The following is a 22,571-nucleotide window of genomic DNA, read 5'->3' as shown; positions in this document are numbered from 1 at the left end:
TACTTGAAGATTACCAATTTGTTTTTATTTTTTCTCAATTAAGTTTCGCTAATTAATAATCAACGAAAATTCCTCAAAAAATTCCGGAAATCATCTGGATTTTTTGGATTTTACAATCTTGCGCATGCGCATTACATTCACGCTAAGTCACGGTGTTTAGAGGAGACAAAAGTACTAAGAAGTTATATATTTGTTATTTTATAATATCTCTAATAAGAAATCATAAATATATATGAACAGAATATAACGCAAATTTCCAATGAAAATTTACATGTATTTGTATTATCGTTTCTGAGTTTATCCATGCAAATGTGATATTGTGGCCACGTGGGTAATCATTCGCCATCTCGGAGACACATTTATCAGGTCTAGGCGGCCTCTGTTTTTGGAGGATAGATTTTATCCTCTGAAAACAGAGGATAGCGGTCTTGCCACCTACCGGAATTTTCAAAACTAAGGGCAGTTAACTCTTAACCAAACAAATAACAGCAACTCTTGCATTTTTGAACCGTACGCTGACTTCGAAATCAAAACAAATAAAAGGTACAATTTCATATGATGATGGATAATTCCAGATATTACATCAATATAACTATATTTTTGTAATTTGCCGTCAATCATTTATTCGGTACACAGCTTGGAAAATAAATATTGCGCTTACCTATACCTGTGACTGAGGTTAATTATAACCATGCTGATTTTCCAGTACCGTAATTATGTGATAAGCAGTTTAGAAATTTTGATAAACAATTTTTTTTGAAAAATTAATTTTAATCATTTATTATTTCTTTCATTCATAATTATTAAGCACATCACTTTGTAATATTTTATTTGTTTATGTATATACATGGCTGTATGAATATATGTTAATTTCTTAGTAAACATGTTAAATTATTAATTTTATTTACTTATACTATTCAAATTATTTATTTTTATAATTATTCATTCAATCCATTTATACTTTTATTTGCTTAAATTCTAAGGCAGAGTATATTTTGCGTTTTAAATATGCTTAAAATGCGTTTCCTTTTGTGTTTCCTTTTTTTGAATTAAAAGAAAATATAAAAGAAATATAAAGTCCTTTTTTATTTGTCTAAATAGGGAAAAATCATAAAAAATAAAACAAAATAACAAGAAATATTCAATAATAATGGAGCGCAAAAAGTGCTAACTTTGAAAATAAATTGCAAAATATCTAGACATAGAATCTAAAATCGCCACATACAATCGATAGTTTAATGTTTGAACTTTTATTTACATGTACTCTGGTGCTTGCACTTTTTGATTAAAGGTAGGCACGAGGTGTTTGAAAATTACCTGTGTTATCCTCTGAAATCGGAGGATAAACTATCCCACAATGCAACGCGGTTTCCATATATGGTAAAAATTTTGGCCGCCATATTGAATTTAGCTATCCTCCAAAAACGGAGGCCGCCCAGACCTGTTTATTATATGTTATTTATGTCTCTGGCCATCTCAACGGAGGCAAAAAGCACATGATCGTAGGAGCAATATTAATGTAACTACCCGATTTTATTTTATCCTTCCTTTCTTTTATCCTTTTTTGAGGGGAAAGGGGGGGGGGGGTTACAACTCCAGCTAGAATCACATCTTAGTGAAGTAGGCATTCTTTTTCCTCCAAGAATTACAATAACATTATTTTCATTTCTTAACTTTGAAATACAATTATTACAAATTTGTAAATCGAAATAATCAAATAACGTCAATATAACCGATATTTTCAATTTGAAATGTGTATAAATGATTCCAACTTGAATTTGTTCGCCATGTTTACTATTACCACTGCTGAGATTTATAACGCGATAAATATGAAACATAAACTAAGGGCAAAGAAATATTTGATTCCATGCAAAATATTCACATTATATTTCTTACGAGAGTGTAGTGAAATTAATAGCATTATTGTAGGCTTATAGCTTTGTTATGTAAATACATGTAATGACCTCTGACCCTGATCAGAGTGAACACAGTGAACACCCCCCGAGTTACCTGGGGCCCAGGTATAACCAATCAAATCCTATAGTCATGTTGTCAACAACACGTACCTCCTGTCTTTTATGTATGCCTTTGTGTTTATTGTCCTGCCTGTTTGTCCGCATGTATGTCCATGGATATGTACCATGCATTCGTAGCTGTTTTTTTAAATAACAAAATGCTTTCTTAAGTGGCTCATGTGAGATATGCATGACAGTAGCATAAAAGTAGCATTACAGAAAAAAAAACATGTAACCCGTATCAGCAGATTATGTAATTTTTTTCTGCAATGCTTGCGCCGTGCATTTCCCACGTGTACCATCAAAGAAAACATTTTTTTTAAATTCACCTCCAAAAAAATATCCGATATGCACATGGATGCATTCATAACAATGTCAACCCGTGCACGCACGGGTCAAAATCTAGTATTTTTAGAATGAAACAAATACAACAGAGTGAATTTCGATCTTTTGATATTTTTTTAATGATGTTCTAAAGTCTTCTGAATATTTCGATTAAAGTATACTTAAATTAAATTTCTAATTTAATAATTGCTAGAAAGTTTATTGCAAAACTCTACTTCGAATAGATATAGATAGACTTTAACACTGAAGTAACTATTATTTACATTATATAACCAGAGATTTTTTAAGATTACCATAAAATTTATACATTTATTTACATGTATATAATAATTGTTATTCCATTTGGAAAGATGTAGGCTGTAGGATCAATATGATAGGGATACAAAAATTATTAGCTACATTTTTACATTATAAATTACTGCTTGATTAAACGGACAAGTGCTCTATTAATTGACTTTGACCAGTTGACTTTTGTGGATGAAATTATTTTAGATATCCAAGCCATGTTGTTATACACGCATTAATTTGGGTTTCCATATAGATTACAAGGGGTTGTTATACAAAATTTTTAGGTGTGAAAATCTGCTACGATGTGTTTACAGCTATATTTCGGTATTGGGTCCGTTCGCCCTCTCTACCATGATTATTCTTGTTCGCCCTGTACCTGATCGCCCTATCGTAAATAATCATTATCAATGAATTTAGTGTCATCTACCATAGAATTTTTAATGTCCCTAGGAGAGTTGCTGGACTCATGTTTTTCATTGTGGACAGGACTTACAGGTTTTTGCTCACTTTTCATTTGAGAATGAGGTTTGCTACTAATGTCAGAGAGGTCATCTGATTCATGTTCATCATTATTGAAAGGCGAAAAACCATTTGACTGAATATAGGCAAAAGTTTGATTGGAGTTATTCACAGAGTCATCAAACTCTCTTTCATCAATATTTGTAGGAGACATGTCATGGGATTGGTAAGGGTCACAAGTTTGGTCAGTGTTATTCAGAGAGGGAAGATAAATAAATCTGTATTTGCTGTAGAATTAGGGTATTCCGGTTTTGGTTTTCCATAAGAATGTGTTAATTTTTTGTGTGTGGGTTTTTTTTTAAATTAAAAGAAAATATAGAATGTAACAAACTCTGATTTAAAATTTCTAAATATTTGAAAATCTTGATAAATTTTTAATTAACTATTTCTTCCTCTGGTTTCAGTATTTTCATATTTTAAAAATTATTTTAATTTCTCTTGTGTTTTGTTCTCTTAGTAACATATGTATAATTATTAATAATTCAATTTTTTGGAAAAAAAATTTATTCATATGTTTTGAAACTTTTCATTATTGTTATATATTAAAATCGTCTAGCACGTCAACTGGCAGATGATGAGCTATGTTGAATATATTGGGTCGGGAACGTTGTACTTATTATTATTAACCACAAAAATAAGGATGTCGTGTACATTTACTGATTTAGATGAAAAAGAGTTTAAAGACAAGTGATTTTCATTATGATTAGACTATTGTAGGCAATTTCCTGTCAGAGTTGCGTAAGTCGGTAAGATAAGACAACAAACATGGCAAGGAGAGGACAGAATCTTGGTGTGTTTTTACTCGCGATGCAGATGATGAATATAGGTGTAGAAAATATACCACCAGTTACTTTAATAACGACGATCCTTCAAATTGCTATATTTCTGGAATTAGGGGATCTCTTTAGATGGTTTCCATCACCAAGTCATGTGTGTATAAGTGCATTCAACGTATGGGATAGAAAAGAATGGAACCGAATTGTTTTAGGTTCTCTATACCATGCTCACGATTTTCATCTTTACTATAACATGGCGTCATTCCTTTGGAAAGGAAGGATACTGGAAAGGCGTTTCGGAACCCCGTACTTTGGATTTCTCTTGGCAGTTTTTACAGTATTAACCAGTGTTGTGTATGTAGCAATTAGCATCGCTCTGTCAGAAATCCTTGATGATAGATCTTACAGAATGACTTGTGCTGTTGGATTTTCTGGAGTCATTTTTGGTTTGAAAGTTTTGGTAACTCATTACAGTCCTTCAGGTACCCAGTATGCCATGGGATTTATACCAGTGCCGAGCAAATACATATTCTGGGCAGAACTTGTCCTTATCCAGTTAATTACCCCCAATGCTTCATTTGTGGGTCATTTGGCAGGAATTCTTGTTGGACTGCTATACATTAAAGGACCATTAAAAATGATCATGGATAGCTTTCTGCAGCCTTCTGATTACAGGCGCTTCTATGGTGGTGGATATTCAACAAATAATTACTCGGACTACAGATACAATGCAGGATATGGAAATAATAACTACCCTGGTTATAGAAATGACAGGTACAGTGATTATACAGGAGGGTTGTCTGAGGAGGAGCAGATTAGAAGGGCCCAGGAGGAAAGCCTCAGAGGTACCAGAAATTCTGAGAGACTTTATCCAGACCTTGACGAATTAAGACAAAGGAGAGCAGATCGATTTAATTAGTGTATTGTATCAAACCAAGTAGACTAACACCAATCATGGTTATGGACCTCTATCATATTTACACGTTTTTATAAAGAGAAAATTCTTCTACCATGTTGATTATGTTTATCCTTTTTCATTTATACAGCACAGAAAGCTTTGTTGAATGATTTATTAAAGCTCATGATAATGTCTGTGATTCAGTATCTTTCCTTTTGGTATGGATCTGTTTTGAGTATACATGTAACCTGTATAAATTTAATCAGAATTGATGACTATCATATTGACCTTTTGTTTACCAAAATTTAGACTTCTTCTCTTTTTTTCTTTTTTGTTGGGGTGAATGGTTCTGTTGGAATTTATTTGAATTGAAATCTAGTATTAGAGGAATATTTCAAACAATATATCCATGTCCGATTATTTTTGAGTCATCTGTTGTTGTATATGTAGAAAGAAAAAAGATGACGTCAATGTTATCAACAAGATAAAACTTGTACATCATGAAAAGATGTTTGCACCACATATACATCTTTACAAATCAAGGGTTTTTGGTTGGCTTTGTGGGGAGTGAAGCAGACTGAAAACCCTTGGCTTGCGAAGATGTGATCACTATAGTAAATCAAATTTTTCAAAGTTATTACTATAGTGTCATAGTGATCATGATAACAAATCAAAGTTTTCATAGTTATCACTATACTTAATCAAAGTGTCAAAGTTATCACTATGATAGTTAACTATAGTTTTCATAATGTCAAAGTTATCACTATAGTTAACTATAATTTAACTATAGTTGACTATAGTATTTTTTGTAAGGGTTAACAGGTTAAAAATTATAGCAAAACTGACATTTAGCACTGATAGTAAGTCCACTACTTCAAATATGATTGGTGGAAAAGAGGATAAATATATTTTGGGCAGGAGGTTGGTGGAAGGTTAAAAGAGTGGTTGTTATGAAAGTAATAAAAAATAAAGATTGATGAATGCAAGTTTTCCTAATTAGCCATTATTTTTCAAGAATTTATTTTCGGCAAATACTAGTAACGGAATTCAGTGATCATTAAACTGCATGAAGACTGGGCAATTCCATATTTCCTACTTCAAAACAAATATGACATGCATGCTTAGGGTATTAGGTAATGTTACTATGACAGATTAAGGTATTGGCCTCCTTAGAACAGGGTAGATAATAAATATCTGGAAATTTTAAACACTTCCATTCCGTCTCTTTTTCTTTCCACGTCTATTAGACAATTCATATGATCTCGTTCCAATGGCCTTTTCAGCTTGATTACTGTTCGTTATCTTCATATTTCATTTTTTAGCTCACCTGAGCTGAAAGCTCAAGTGAGCTTTTCTGATCACCCGTTGTCCGTCGTCCGTCCGTCTGTCCGTCCATCTGTCTGTCCGTCCGTCTGTAAACTTTTAACATTTTCAACTTCTTCTCAAGAACCACTGGGTCAATTTTAACCAAACTTGGTACAAAGTATCCTTGGGTAAAGGGGAGTTTAATTTGTTAAAATAAAGGGCCAGGTCCCCTTACAAGGGGAGATAATCAAGAAAAGACAAAAGTAGGGTGGGGTCATTAAAAAATCTTCTTCTCAAGAACCACTGGGTCAGAAAAACTGAAACTTATGTGGAAGCATCCTGGGGTAGTGTAGATTCTAAATTGTTCAAATCAGGACCCCTGGGGGTAGGGCAGGGCCACAATAGGGAATCCAAGTTTTACATTGAAATATATAGGAATTTTTTTTTTAAAATCTTCTTCTCAAGAACCACTGGGCCAGAAAAGCTGAAACTTATGTGGAAGCATCCTAGAGTATTGTAGATTCTAAATTGTTCAAATCAGGACCCCTGGGGGTAGGGCAGGGCCACAATAGGGAATCCAAATTTTATATTAAAATATATAGGAAAAATCTTTAAAAATCTTCTTCTCAAGAACCACTGGGCCAGAAAAGCTGAAACTTATGTGGAAGCATCCTAGAGTATTGTAGATTCTAAATTGTTCAAATCAGGACCCCTGGGGGTAGGGCAGGGCCACAATAGGGAATCCAAGTTTTACATTGAAATATATAGGAATTTTTTTTTTAAAATCTTCTTCTCAAGAACCACTGGGCCAGAAAAGCTGAAACTTATGTGGAAGCATCCTAGGGTAGTGTAGATTCTAAATTGTTCAAATCAGGACCCCTGGGGGTAGGGCAGGGCCACAATAGGGAATCCAAATTTTACATTAAAATATGTAGGAAAAATCTTTAAAAATCTTCTTCTCAAGAACCACTGGGCCAGAAAAGCTGAAACTTATGTGGAAGCATCCTAGGGTAGTGTAGATTCTAATTTGTTCAAATCAGGACCCCTGGGGTTAGGGCAGCGCCACAATAGGGAATCCAAATTTTACATTAAAATATATAGGAAAAATCTTTAAAAATCTTCTTCTCAAGAACCACTCTGCTAAAAATGCTGAAACTTATGTGGAAGCATCCTGGGGTAGTGTAGACTTTAAATTGTTCAAATCAGGACCCCTGGGGGGTAGGGCGGGGCCATAATAGGGAATCCAAATTTTACATTAAAATATATAGGAAAAATCTTTAAAAATCTTCTTCTCAAGAACCACTTGGCTAAAAAAGCTGAAACTTATGTGGAAGCATCCTGGGGTAGTGTAGATTTTAAATTGTTCAAATCAGGACCCCTGGGGGGTAGGGCGGGGCCGAAATAGGGAATCCAAATTTTACATTAAAATACATGTATATTAGAAAAAACCTTCTCAAGAACCACTTGTCTAAATAAGCTGAAACTTATGTGGAAGCATCCTGGGGTAGTGTAGATTTTAAATTGTTCAAATCAGGACCCCTGGGGGGTAGGGCGGGGCCACAATAGGGAATCCAAGTTTTACATTGAAATATATAGGAAAAATCTTTAAAAATCTTTTTCTCAAGACTCACTGGACCAGAAAAGCTGAAACTTATGTGGAAGCATCCTGGGGTAGTGTAGATTCTAAATTGTTCAAATCAGGACCCCTGGGGGGTAGGGCGGGGCCACAATAGGTATTATAAGGGGGGGGGGATCTGGTATAGAACAGCATGGCCAAAGTTACTCAGGTGAGCGATGTGGCCCATGGGCCTCTTGTTCATAAATTCTACCGGCGCTGAGCAATTTGACAAGTCAATAAAAATTTCGTTGAAAATGATGTGGATCTCTTTTCAATGTTGAAAAATGATACCCAACCTAAAGAATTTGAATTCTTCCTTAAAATATGATTTTAAACACGTATTCGGGGATTTTTTAAATGATTTATAAACAAACAATAAAGTGAATTTCGATTGCCACTAATTGTGCTTCATTATTAGCTGACGTACTAGTACTTTTTATATTCTAATGAAACATAATTTATTTAAAAAAAAAATCTGTATGAGAAAAATCAGTCTCTTACTGTGGCTTTTAATTCCATGTATCGACGACGTTTTATAAATTTACATGGATTATTTTCATTCATATGTCAACTCAAATATACCCTCTGACTCGAAATAAAGAATTAGTCTATCTGTTCCAAACTTGGGGCATTTTACAGACTGTAGACGTTAATGGGCAACTAATATGACAAACGGGATGACTTCAATTTTCCCTTCGTCATTTTTCCCTATTTATATTTATTTCCCTATTTATTACATATTTCCCACATATGGTATTAATGTTTTTGTCTCCGAACGGATTCGATACGCAGAAGCATGTTTTGATTAATGAGTGCGACCAATTTTTAAGCAGAGGCAGGCTAAGGAACACATTAAGTTAATGTTACAGGATTTTAACTATCTCGTTTTAAGTCGGTATTTCACAAATTCTATGGTCTTTATAATGACATTGATTGCTAATACAATCTCTCGTTGTTCGTATTTTCACCGACATACATCTCACCTGATCATACAGGCTCAGCCCGAGTGTGTCAGGTCAACAGGGGATGCTTACTTATCCTTGGCACATAATCCCCTCTCTGGGGTTTCCAAGATTACGTTTTCCCCCCTGTTCAGCATTCGTATTCTTGACTGAATTTATAATAATGATCCCTGTTCGTTATCTTAACCTTTTACATAATTCACATTTCATATGACAAGTTAGACAAGTTAGAAATTCAAAGAGAGTTTACTAAAATTATACAAGATTATTGTTTCGATAGAACATTTTTTTGTATGCTTTATATTCATTTTGAAATGTATTCAACATAATATTAGAATTTATATTAATCCATCCTGTGTGTAGATTTCAATGAAATGAATCTAATTTTGGAACTGCGATAATAGATTTACAGGAAAAACTCGATACAATAAAAAAAAGTTGCCAGAAATGATAAGGAAGTAAAGTCATTGTTTCTGATTTAAGAAACTGCAGTAAACAGAAAACTTAAGTTACTGCGTTTGAAGATTTGTGCGTGAAATATTTCAGCGATGGCTAAATTTGTGGATGATAATTACTGGGTAAATCGTGCTCATGAAGAGGCTGTGGAGAGTAAGTGTTCTAGAACGGTTTGATGACACTGAAAAGTCAGTGATTTCTGCTGATTTTTAAACTCTAAAAAACAGGGTTGTTCTTTAGTTGTTTTTTTTTTTAATTCTTTACGAATATTGTAACACAATTTGAAAAAATTAAAATGAAACGAAAATTAGCTTTATTCTCCATAAAGAAAATAAAGATTAGTCACAGTTAAAAACCCGTTGAAAACTTTGCATCAACTTCTTTAACTTACGACTAATTAACTTGTATGGTGACATTTGTTTCAAACGCTACAAAAAATAAAGAAAATACACCTGTTTATATGTTTAATGGAAGAGGGAAATGCCTCATAAATAGTTAAAAGATGTTAAAGAATGCAAAGTAACATTAAAGGTACTAAACATACATTTTTTAGATGCGAAATTAAAATATCAGCAAGGAGGGGGACCATGTGTGATGTTTGCTCTTGATACGTCAGGAAGTATGGCAGGAGAAGGGTTTCAACAGATGAAGACGGCTTTTATTGATATCATAGATGGTAAAGCTTCGAAATAAAACATAAAATCACAACATTTCAAATAAATATACACATTCAAATATTGATTTAAAGCTTTAACTTTCCCTTTAAAGAATACGCGAAAGGCCACATGGATGAAACTGTGGCTGTTGTTACTTTTGGAGAGGAAGTCAAGTTTCGTCATTATTATTCCAATAACTACCAATCTCTGAAAAGATGTCTGGGTAATCAATGTTGTTGCCGCTAATCAGTCAATTTTCCATTTTCTCCATGTTAAATATTACTTAACTAAAAATAATGTTTGACGATATAGATGACGTGAACTGTCGGGGCGCTTCCCCCATTCAGGCAGCCATCACACTCTGTCTGTCTGGCTTGGCTTTAGGTGGAGGTAAGCATATGTTTTATTATGCCCCCGTATAGAAGATTCGGGGGTATATAGTTTTTGCCCTGTCCGTTTGTCTGTTTGTCCGCAAAAACTTTAACATTGCTCATAACTTTTGATTGGTTGGAGCTATGGCTTTCACACGTGTATTCCTTGTGACAAGACCTTCCTTTGGGTACCATTATATTTGACCTTGACCTTGGAGTTTGACCCAGTTTTACAAAAAATTACCAACTTTAACCTTGGCCATAACTTTTGAACGGTTGGTGCTAGTGCTTTCATACTTCATATGTATAATCATTGTGACAAGACCTTCCTTTGGATACCAACAACTTTGACCCTTTGACTTAGACCTACGAGTTTGACCTACTTGTGAAAAAGTTTAACATTGGCCATATATTTTGAATGGTTGGTGCTAGGGCTTTCATTCTTCACATATGTAATCCTTGTGATAAGACCTTCCTTTGGATACCATCATTTGACCCTTTGACATTGGCGTTTGACCTACTTTCGAAAAACTTTAACCTTGGCCATAACTTTTGAATAGTTGGTGCTAGGGCTTTCATTTTTTCACATGTGTATTTCTTGTGAGAAGGCCTTTCCTTGGGCACCATTAATTTTTACCATTTGACCTTGATGTTTGGCTTACTTTTGAAAAACTTTAACCTTTTCCATATCTTTTCAATGGTTGCTGCTAGGGCTTTTATATTTCACAGGTATATTCCTCGGTACAAGACCTTACTTTGGGTACCAGCTTATTTGATTTCTAACCTTCGCTATAAGTTGCCATACGGGGGCATCAGTGTTTCACAAACACATCTTGTTTTTTTTTTTATTATTTTATTTTTAGAAAAAGTAGCAGCAAAGTTTCCGAAATGCTCCTTCAATTAATAAACAACTGTTGCGTTGATTACAGGCCCGTAGAACGCAGGGGGCACTTTTTTCCGAGTAAAGTCCTTTGTTGAGTAAATTTTCTTTTGAATGTTGGTTGCCCCCCCCCCTCTTTTTTTAATTGCCTGATGTCAAAAAGTGGGTAATTCAAGCATTTGGAATAAAATGTACCAAAAAGTTAGAGAAAGTTCCATTCCCCACACCCCACCACGCCACGAAATAGGATTTCAAGTTTTTTTTTTCTTTTGAAGTCCCCCCCTCCCTCAATTAAAAACCGTAGCTACTGACTTGTATTGGCCATAAATTGTAATTAGTTATTAATTTTCATCTGGTCAGGATACACAGCAGGGATAGGAATGTTCCAAGTGAGAGCGAGACTTGTATTGATCACTGATGGCAAACCCACAACTTCAAACATGATAGGAGGAGAGGACGACGAAGATTTTATGGACCCAGTAGAGGTCAACGATATCTCAACGTTCTTTAATTAAATAGAAAATCAAAAGTTTTCTAACAATCAAATGAAGTAAAATGCGTCCAAATAATGTCTATGCTTATGAAAAAAGGTAATTGAAAAGCTATCTTGCTGATCCTATATGCATACTTTTACACTGATTACAGACGAGGAAATCTTTAATGAACTTTACTGGAGATATTGGACGAGGCATATCTCTGAACTGTATACCCGTAGGAGAGGATCCCGATTTTGTAAGTCTTTGCAAATGTTAGTTAAGCATGATATTCTTGGAACCTGGATTTTAAAATGCCATTTATAACACAAAATACAAGGTATTTTTTTTCTTATGTTTATTTATTATTTACAAATCTACAAATCAACCTGACCGTTAAAAACTATTAAAGTACTCCTTGTATTTTACGTATGAAAATTTATATATTTTAATGCAAATGACCTATCAATTACAAAATTTATACCGGGGGAATAACTTCTCTCAAAAGTAGAGTAAAAATTGTCTTATAGGTGAACAATAGAGCTAAAATTGATCAAAAGTTTACAGTCGACGAAGAAGGACGACGCACTATGACGGACAAAACAGATAGCAATACCTAAAATTACAATGCACTTCATTACTTGCTTAATCAAGGATGTATGAGTTGATTTGTGTACTATTTATACAGTGTCTACTGGGATCGATTGCGTATTCATCACGTGGAGGTAAACTAATACAACCCCAACAAGCCAGGCAGTATGGGAGGTATCACGTAAACATGGTCAGTGTAGAGGCACTCATACGTTTGTCAAATATAAAACCGCCCCCACCACAACCCCCTACCCGAAAAAAAGTCAAAAGATGAAAAAAAAAATAATCATCCCCCTCCCAACAAAAATTAGAAAGCAGATTATAAAAAGTAAAATATGAAAATATATTTAATGTAGCTTGATTCAGCTTGGTAAATTGTACTTTCAGAAAAAAGCAGCGGAGCTTTTAATGAATATACGAAAGGAGGATTTTTCTCATGAAGATTTACAATTAGCCATGACTTCTACTGGAATGATCAATCAGTTATTGGAGGAAGATATGGTAAAAATCTAATATTTACAATTTTTGTTTTGGAGTGTTGAATTCAAATTTGAAATATTTTGTATTTGTGTTTTGTTAGACTTGTTTAACTCATTTTAGTTTTGGGATAGTTTCTTGTCTTTTGTAATTTTACTGAAAAAAATGGACGAACATTTTTTTTTTACAGGATGACGTTCTAGAAATTATAAATGAAAGAGCGGCATATAAACATCATCCTGGTATAGACGATGACGAAGATGATGATGATGGAAATTGTGAATTTAACCCAGAGATGCTTCCAGTGGGAACAAGGGTTCGGCGGGGACCTGACTGGAGGTGGGGGGATCAGGACTGTCACGGTCCAGGGACTGTTGTTAACCACAACGACAACGGAAAGCGTACGTTTACTTTCAAAAAGGCATTTTCAATGTTAAGCTCTGAATTACGGTTGCAGTGAGACCATTTTCTAAAATTATTTGTTTCAAACGTAGAAATTTTCACATATTTGTGGTTGACAGGAATTTCATTTCAATTTGTATGGGGTTCATGGCCGTAGGAACCGGGGGGCACGGGGGGGGCGTGCCCCCCAATAATTTTGCCGATATATAGATTACCATAGAAAACATAGATACTATATGCTTGTGCCCCCTCAATAAAAACATCTGACGACCTTTTTTTTTTTTTTTTTTTTTTTTTTTTTGCTTGTCAAGAAATTTTTGGTAGACGAGAGTGCCCCCTCAGCTGAAAATGTATGGCTGTGCCCCCCCAAACTGAAATTGCTTCCTACGGGCCTGGGGGTTTATATCTCCCAGTTGATTCAATTCGAAAGAGCACGTTCTACGCGCAAACAATTTTCAAAATGAAGCAGGCTACTGACAAATATTGCAAATGTATTATTTTTGGCAGAAATTGATTTTTAAACAAGTTACCGTAGATTTGATTTAGCGCATTTTTTCATGTTTTTATTTATGTGTATATGTGCAAGGTATTTAGTATTGCACTTGAATTTAGAAGTTTCTTTCCACCAAAGGCACTAAAAGGAATACGCAGCCAAATGTAATACGTTTACAGTAAGTTGATTATACAAGGGTATCAACATATCGTTTAATGTTAATATTTTGCAAATTATATGGTCGATACTATGACCTTGATTGCAAATCTAATCTGTCGTTCGATCGAATGTTGACTTGAGTTTTATTTTCTAGAAAAACAAATTGTTAAACCATTATTTTCATATTGAATTGTGTACGGATTTCTCCGTTTACCAAGTTATGACAAGGATCGACACACGGCGGGTTTGACTGGTCGATGGAGGAATACTTACTCCTCCAAGGCACCTGTGTCAATCTTTGATGTTTTTAGAGGTCCGTTATGCTTTGCTCACAATTCATATCTTCCCATTCATATTAAGCCCAACACCTGGAATAATCTTTGACAGAATTTATAATAGAATGGAATTTTTGTCGCCAATTGAAAGATCGGGGCTCCCTGTATTTAGGACTTCTTAAGATGATTATGTTAACATGCATCTTATTTGTCAACATGCGACTTATTTATGTCAACATGCAATTCATTTATGTCAACATGCGACTTATTGATGTCAACATACGAGTTATATTTTAACATGCAAGATATTTATGTCAACATGCAAAATGATAAGTTGCATGTTAACATAATTATCTTCCATGTTAACATAAATAAGTTGTATGTCTACATAATTATCTTGCATGGCATAAATAAGTCACATGTCTACATAATTATCTCGCATGTTAACATAAATAAGTCGCATGTCAACATAATTCTATTACATCTTGCTTGTATGATGTCCTTTAATGGCGTTAGTATGTTTACCAATATTAAAATCAGATTCTCTAAAGAGATTGGTAACATGCATATCAACATGATTATTTTGCATGTTGACATAAGTCGCATGTCTACATAATTATGTTGCATGTTAACATAATTTATCTTGCATGTAGGGGGCAGAAATATGCCACCATAGTTTATAGATGACCATGACAAGCTATTTTTAATCAGTTTTATTGCAGTTTATTTCGATATCGACCACACTGTCTCCAAATGTCACGGTAGCTCCGTCAGTAGAGCACTCGCTCCGTGATCGGAAGGTCGTGGGTTCAAATCCCGGTAGCAGCTGACCTATGTCAAAAATCAAAGTACTGAAAGTACTCATGGGAGTTGAACATTGTAATGTGAAAGATTTAACAGGAAGTAAAGGAGCTATAATGTCGGAACATTTTTTTATGCTTTAGATACAAACCAACTATTGCAGATTTGCTAGAGATACAACATCAAACATAAGAAATAATTTCAAAAACGTTTGAATAACGAAGATCATGGGCCACAATACTCACCTGAGTAACTTTAATGACTTTAACCGTGTTGTTCTTATTCAGATTTTTGGTAGTAGATAGTGCCCCCTCGACTGAAAATGTATGGCTGTGTCCCCCCAAACTGAAATTGCTTCCTACGGGCCTGATCCCTGGTGCCAACAACCAACTGGCACTTTTTATTTTCAATGTTACCATCACCAAACACTAAATCGTCATTTTTTTCTTCCTCTGATTGGAACAAGCAGTTGATATTATCTTTTGGGTATAACTGGTTCTTTTCGGACACATTAATTACTTTTTATAGAAATTTTATATTTAATTTTTCTATCAAAATGTTTTTATCTTTATAACTCAATCATTATGTATTTTTTTAAATCCCATAATTTTTAATTTCATGTCAAGAAATTTCTATATAGAAGTAAGTATCTCTGAATACTTTGCCTTTTGTTTGTTTGTTTTACATCTCTTCGAGAATTTTTCTCATAAAGAGACACTACCACTTGCCAATGGAGGCTAGGGCTGCAAATTTTTACCTATACAGGACACTCAGAACCATTGAGCAGTGAGGGATTTTTTTTTGGGGGGGGGGTGCCAGCACCTACTGCGAAATGGGATCTCGGTATATACGGTCTCATCCGAAGGGTCCGTTTCTAAATGCATACCGCAGTGGGATTCGAACCCACGACGTAATGTTTAACACCTTACTTTGAATCTCTAGAGCAAACGATTTTGAACAACTGTGCGACGCGAGTGAAATTTACTATTTGTGATTTTGATTTGATACAAATTTCAGTGTAATTGAATTTCAGGTATACTATATACATGTAGCTGAGCTGGACAAGTTTTTCAAACTTTCAATGAATTAAAACGTCTTGAATCTGTTTTGATTTTTTTTTTAAAATCAGATGTAGTTTAACGAGCTGCTGCAAGAAATAAAACTGTTGTAATTATGAGGATCGATCTTTCTCGCATATCGATCACTGGTCTTAATAAGCCATTGTGTCCGCATACGCATGCATTCATTCATTTTAATTGTTTTTATTAATAAAATCAAATGAAACATTTTTTAATAATAACGTACTACTGCAATACACTTTTATATGCAGACATTTGAAATGCATTAATTAATGTAACACACATTTTTCAAGTTCAGTACTAGTGTTGTACACGTGACCCACTGAATGCTGATAAATTCATGAAATTAAGGATTAAAAATTTATGACATCTGAAATTGTCACACATTTACTTCTTTCTTTATAAGTAATTCTTATCTGCAGAGTTATCAAAAACACTCAGTCTTGTCGGCAAGGTCGGTAAGGAATTTTCTGGACCGATAACGTACAAGAAAACAGTGGTCCAAATGACCGTTTAACGAGGTTCGTTCCTGAGCTTTTGGGTAGATTTTTGTATAGACCTCTATCTAAAAAATTCTGCATAATGTTTTAGTTCTTACAATAAATTTGGATTCTGCAATGCTAATTTAACTATATTCAATTAAAACCCCATGATTAAATTCCATACTGAAAGCATTAAGTTAGGAACTATATTTTGTGGCGGAAGGTTTTATAGAAGAAAATGATCAATTTTTCTCATTCGAAATATTTACAGTATTGTTAAGTTTGGATTCCTATTTTTACATGCAGCCTGCACACAAAATCATTTTGAGCAGTGAAATGTTTTATGCTGGTCCTAAATAATATATTAAATTAACCGTCATGAATTCTGTCATCATATTGGACAAATATATTGTGAAAGTCCTGGGAAAAAAAATAGCCCATTTTAAGCTAAAAATTAGCACTATTTTAGTTATATCTAAAAATTAACATCACAGACCCCCACTTTTAATTTTATTTTCTGAATAAGCAAGATAATTTTAACCATTCTGCTTAAACTCAGAAAAATGTCATTACTTTCAAATGATTTTATTGCTTGTTAAATTTGTAATGCCAGAAAAATGACATTTTTTTGAGTGCAAAAAGGTCAAATAATCAACTATGAAGTAATTTGAAACTTTTTTTGTTGTCACAAATTTTAAAGAGACTAATCAAGACGAAAAAGACTGTATTTGTTCCCATAATTTATTTGGATAAAGACTATTAGAGGAAAAACTTTGAAAAATTTATTTAGTGTTAGACGTAATTACAGTGCAAAAAGGTAATATTTAATGCTCCGTAGCACCGAGAGAAGCGTATTGACCCCCATTTTTGGTTTTGATTTTTAATCAAGCTATGTGTCTAGATTCCAAAAATATACTTGATAAAAAATTCTCAATACTTTTGATAACAGGATCCAACCTCCTTAAAACATTGAACGTGATGCAAATTTCTAAAACGCTGTGCCTAGGTAAGGACCACAAAACACCGAAATCGTCCGTATATGGTGACGATTGTCGATCAAAATTGTTAAAGCATGTCTCTGATTAGAGACTCTGTATCATAAGATAGGACTTTTTGTGAGATCGAATATCATAAAACTTAAAAGGCATCTTATTTTAGTGCTACTATTTTTTCCCTGTATCAGCGATTCAGCACATGTATCTGGTCTGACAAAACTTTGTCCAGTCTAACAGATCATTTGACTTTGTCAGACCTAATGTCTGACAGTGATTCAAAAATTTTGACATCTCTGCTCCGAAAATCACTGCACAGTAAATTCATTTACAGTTGTATAGACTTTACATTTGTATCTGTCCTAATATACTTAGAAGCATAGGTGAAATATTTGCAAGATTTTGCCATGGTTTATTTCCTTCATCACATAACTATTAATTGTTTGGAAGTTTGAAAAATAACAATAAAAAAAGTTTCAGCTTGTTATATGATCTAACGTAAACGATTATAATTTGTTGTTTTTCTCACTTAAAATTTACATACGTACATGTAGTTCGAATGTCAGACCTGGCTGTTCCGACTTATTTTATCAAGAATTTCATATGTGAAATGCTTATAAATTTTATGCCACATGAAAACAACTTGAAAACTCAAAAAGCTTAATTTAGTAATTTATCTTAAAGTTTCACCTTTCTGTGTACGTTAATCACCTTCTCTCCGATTTTCTTCCTCTTCGATGTTAAACGTGTAGGATTCAATATTAAACAAACAATTGTTCATTTATATCCAAATCAATGTAATTGTTTATATTCTTTTGATGTTTATTGTATTACCAAATAAATATTGTTGAAAACTTCGAATATTTATGGCTAAAAAAAGGTATTACATTGATTGTGAAATAATTTTTACCACGTGTCAGTCAATGCAAAGAGGTTTCGCGCAGTCATATAGTCACTTGTACAGAGTTGTCGTTAATTTCCCTCTCATTGTTTATAGGTGCCGCTGTATGTGCTGCAAAGGAGGTTCATGACGACAATTTTCAACATTTTTTTAGTTCTGTATAAATCAATTTTAATTTAATCAAAATATAGTATTCAAATTAAGTTAAATGAAATTCAATTGATTTAGTTTCATATCATTTATCAAAATTAGATAAATTCAGAAAAATTGAAATGGACTATTTTATGGCGGACGTTTATGCAAGTTTACATTGAATATCACAGGAGTAAATTGGTCGACACAGAAGCCCCACGGACGGCCACTATATAATCAATATAAATTACTGCGCTTAGAAAGCCCGTGATGACCAAGGGAGGTTGAACATAGTTCAACTCCCAAAAATAGATAGCAACTGTTTCCTTCGCTAAGCGCGCTCGGGACTTCTTCCGGATATGGCCTTAAAATCCGAGACCCCGTGTCAGAACAGGTGTTGACACAATAAATATCCCTCACTGCTCAATGGCCATGAGTGCCCAGTATAGGACTGATATTTGGTGACATTTCTATATGAGTGAAAAATTCGCGAATGGGACGTAAAAGAAACATACATACAAATCAATCAATCACTGTCTCCAATATTTCACATTGACTAGATGTGCTATGTATGATTTTGATGAGCAGGAGTAAAATAACGAAGTTCGGAGTCTTGGTTGATGAGTATTTTTTGGGGAAAAAAAACTTTCATTTATAACAAGAACACTGTAAAAATTGTGTTTAGGAAATAAACACTTCTATTACATGTTTAGATCTAAACGTGTATAGTATTGTGTTTAACAACTAAACACTTATGTCTTAACATGTTTTATATCTAAACGCGTTTAGAAATTAAACACGTTTTACTGTAAAGTGCAGAGTTATCCTCCCGGAAATGACACACATACATTTGAACGTTAATTTGAGCGGCTATGTAAACAAAGAAAACGCAACAAGCTAAGGTGATGTATCAATGAGAGTTATGACAACCCAATTCAAGGAATAACCATGACGAAATAGTGAAATACGTGAAAGGGCATCTTGTTGCTGCAGTACATTAAAGGTTTGTTTTCTTCGTCTTTGCATTAATTAACCACGATGAGCAACGTAAATGAAGTTGACTTGGGATATCTTGAATTCGTTCATAGACTTGCAGGAGAAGATATATTAAATGTCATTAAAAACATCTATATTTATATCTGTGTAGTTTCACTAAAATTTGAACAATTTTGTTTTTCTAAGTATAAATGTAAAATATCAGTGATAGTGTACTTTTTCTAAAATCTGGCTTTCTTTCCTAAAGGCACCGTACGTAGTCCAGATCGAACTCAAAATACACGTATCAGAGTACCTGGTGTCATCTTCAGTTGCAATGTTGTTGTTCCATAATCAACACTTTGAAACTTCATTTGTTGAAGACTACTGTGTTAATTCGACAGTGTTTACAATTATCCTCGTGCATTCGGAATGGGTTACTTTCTGGCAGTTATTGATGGGATATAGATTATAATATGTGGTGCTTTGGGACTTGCTGAAAGTTCATAAAATTTGATATTTTGTGATTGACATGAGGAAAACTCTGCAGCCGATTCAAAATATAATGATTATAATAAATATATATATAAATATACATTTTGTATTTTTAGTTTAACAATTCTTTAATAAAGCCTTTTAGAAATGTTCAATGAAGTTTTGATATTAAATTGTCAGCTTAATATTATTTTCTTAATAATTCTGAAGATTAAAAGTTTGTTATCTATGTGTACGTTATAAATTAGGCTTGTGTCATTCTGATTGAATTGTTGAGACTAATCAAATCTATTCAGTTCTACCTCCTACATTATTTGTGTAAATTAAGTACATGTACATCGCACAGTGATCATTACATTGTATAATTAAATACACATCCTAACGTTCAGTGGCTTTTTGGAAAATAATTAATATTGGTTACATATTTTGAAAATTTTGACAATTATGCGCATTTAAAAAACATATACTTTGTGTGCCTAAATTTACGAGAGTGTTTTGTTTTTCTGCAGGTACAAATTAAACTTATGATGTGTTTAGATTTTAAACACATCTGCTGTTATGTGTTTAGAATTTAAACTCTTGTGTTTATGTGTTTAGATATGTTTAATTTCTAAGCACACAAGTGTTTAAATTCTAAACACTTTCTAATACATGTTTAGGAATTTTACATGTTTAGAAATTAAACAAATAAAAAAGGAGGTGACAAGAAAGTGTTTAGAAAAGTGTTTGAATTGTAAACACATTTTTTACAGTGAAGGGAAACATAATAGCATTGAAAAATGAATATTGTTGAGGGTTCTTTCAAATTTAAAATAAAATGTTAAATCCTTTTTTTAACAAAGCATTGGGGTCTTTAATTCCGATAGATCGAGAACCCTATATTTACATAGTTTTCAAATGCTTAATTTACAAAATGATAAGTTATTCCCTACTTGTGATTTTATCTTTTAAGGTGGTTGGTCACGCGTGGTATGGGACGCAGGGTCGAGTTTTCCATATCGATACGGTAGTAATGGTCTTTTTGAAAACTTTGACTTGGTGGAATGTGATGAACCTAGAATTCTACACAACGACCTCATAGCTATAGGATGTCTTGTTGAAAGAGGTAGAAAAAAAATGCAATTCTCTCTTCTAGTGATTCTGCCAAGTTCTTTTTGGTCTCAGATTAGATATTTTATTATAAACCAGCCTTTTATCATTATAATATTATCATTATATTAAACATAGTTATTTTCATTGGTATGATTTTGTTAATCATTGTATATAATTAGTGACAATTGATCGTTCATAATTTAAGGTCCTGACTGGAGATGGGAAGATCAAGATGGCGGAAAAGGAAATATTGGCGTCGTGTATAAAGTGAAACGCAACGCCATTGTTTACGTAATTTATGTCACAAATTAATTTATTCAGCAATAAATAAAATATAAACCGAATACATAAATATATATGCTTTACATTATAAAACTTGATACTTTAATTGGCTATCAATTTTGATTTCATTTTTCAATGTTCTAGGTTAGGTGGCCAAATTCAAATAAAAGCAATTACAGATTTGGTTTTGATGGGAAATTTGATGTCCAACTGTGGTATGTGCTTGTTCATAAAAGTCATAAAGGAAACTTTCTCATTTTTTTAGTTTTTTTTACGACGATATCATTTCGTTTTTATTAGCTCACCTGAGCTTTTCTGATCACATTTTGACTGGAGTCCGTCTGCCTTAAAAATCTTCTCAAGAACAACTGGCAAGAAAAGATGAAACTTCTTTTAAGCTTCCTGACATAGTGTAAATTCAAATTTGTCAAATCATGACCACAGGGGAAGGGTAGAGCTACAATTCGTGATCAGAGTTTTACATAGGAATATATAGTAAAAATCTTTGCAAAAAACTTTTCAAGAACAGCAAAGCCATGATTGGTCATAGTAATATTGAAGGATCTGCAGATAGTGTATGTTCAAATTTGTTTAAATTATGATCCCAAGGATAGGGTTGGGCCACATTCGACAATTAAAATTTTCATTTGAAATATTAAGAACATGTAATTTTAAAAAAAAAATCTTTGCCGCAAGAACAGCAATGTCATGATTAATCATATTAATATAGAAGCATCTTGAGGTAGTGTTGAATCAGGTATGTTCAGATCATGGGGTAGGGTGGGACCACATTTGGAGATTCAAGTTTTAAGTAGGAATATATAGAATTTTTATTAAAATTTCTTCTTCTTAAGAACAGCAAAGCAAGGATTAATCATATGAATATAGAAGCATTGTAGATTCAAGTTTATTCAAATCCTAACCCTTAGCAGTAAGTTGAATTTACGATATGATTATGAAGTTTTACATAGAAGTATATCGGAAAATTTTTTAAAAATCTTTTAAAGAATAGCAAATCTATGATTAGCCATATTAAAATGCAAACATCCTCGGATTAAAGTCAGTATTTTTTCGTTATAATGACTTGTTAGAAAAAACTACTTAACATTGGGTTGTGTTTGACTGACATATTCCATACCAATTGTTAGGTCTCTGTTTTTATAATAAAATTGATTACAGATTATTCCGTCTACCTGATCAATACATAGAGCTCACAGCGGGTGATGCTAAGTCATCCAAGGCACCTTATCCCACCTCTGGAAATTCCAGGTCCTAGTTTTATGCTCTGTTCACATATTTGCATAATTTGTAGGGGTTTTTTGAGATTGGTCGCTGTTCGTTATCTGAACTTTTTGCATAGTTTAGGTTCAAGTTTGTTTAG

At 33.4% G+C, this 22,571-nt stretch overlaps 2 protein-coding genes across 2 annotated transcripts in view; both read left to right on the top strand.

Moving 5' to 3' along the window:
* Window positions 1-3,830: 3,830 nt before the first annotated feature.
* On the top strand, window positions 3,831-5,033 carry LOC133183391 (rhomboid-related protein 4-like). Its single transcript, XM_061318354.1, has one exon. It carries the CDS (start codon window positions 3,933-3,935, stop codon window positions 4,860-4,862), a length of 930 nt encoding a protein of 309 aa, XP_061174338.1. The 5' UTR covers window positions 3,831-3,932; the 3' UTR covers window positions 4,863-5,033.
* Window positions 5,034-9,207: 4,174 nt separating this feature from the next.
* Window positions 9,208-22,571, top strand: part of LOC133181907 (uncharacterized) — a 73,152-nt gene continuing 59,788 nt past the window's right edge. Inside the window, exons 1-10 of the mRNA XM_061316562.1 lie at window positions 9,208-9,335; window positions 9,736-9,858; window positions 9,951-10,061; window positions 10,151-10,228; window positions 11,450-11,574; window positions 11,735-11,821; window positions 12,251-12,343; window positions 12,541-12,654; window positions 12,821-13,031; window positions 20,769-20,921. Coding sequence (XP_061172546.1) covers window positions 9,275-9,335; window positions 9,736-9,858; window positions 9,951-10,061; window positions 10,151-10,228; window positions 11,450-11,574; window positions 11,735-11,821; window positions 12,251-12,343; window positions 12,541-12,654; window positions 12,821-13,031; window positions 20,769-20,921 — 1,156 coding nt within the window. The 5' untranslated portion in view covers window positions 9,208-9,274. The remainder of the gene's footprint in view (window positions 9,336-9,735; window positions 9,859-9,950; window positions 10,062-10,150; window positions 10,229-11,449; window positions 11,575-11,734; window positions 11,822-12,250; window positions 12,344-12,540; window positions 12,655-12,820; window positions 13,032-20,768; window positions 20,922-22,571) is intronic.

Source organism: Saccostrea echinata, unplaced genomic scaffold, assembly GCF_033153115.1.
Source record: "Saccostrea echinata isolate AGI-Se365-2 ecotype Australia unplaced genomic scaffold, CSIRO_AGI_Sech_v1 ptg000009l, whole genome shotgun sequence".
NCBI classification, from domain to species: Eukaryota; Metazoa; Mollusca; class Bivalvia; order Ostreida; family Ostreidae; genus Saccostrea; species Saccostrea echinata.
This window is presented reverse-complemented; position numbering and strand designations above follow the sequence as displayed.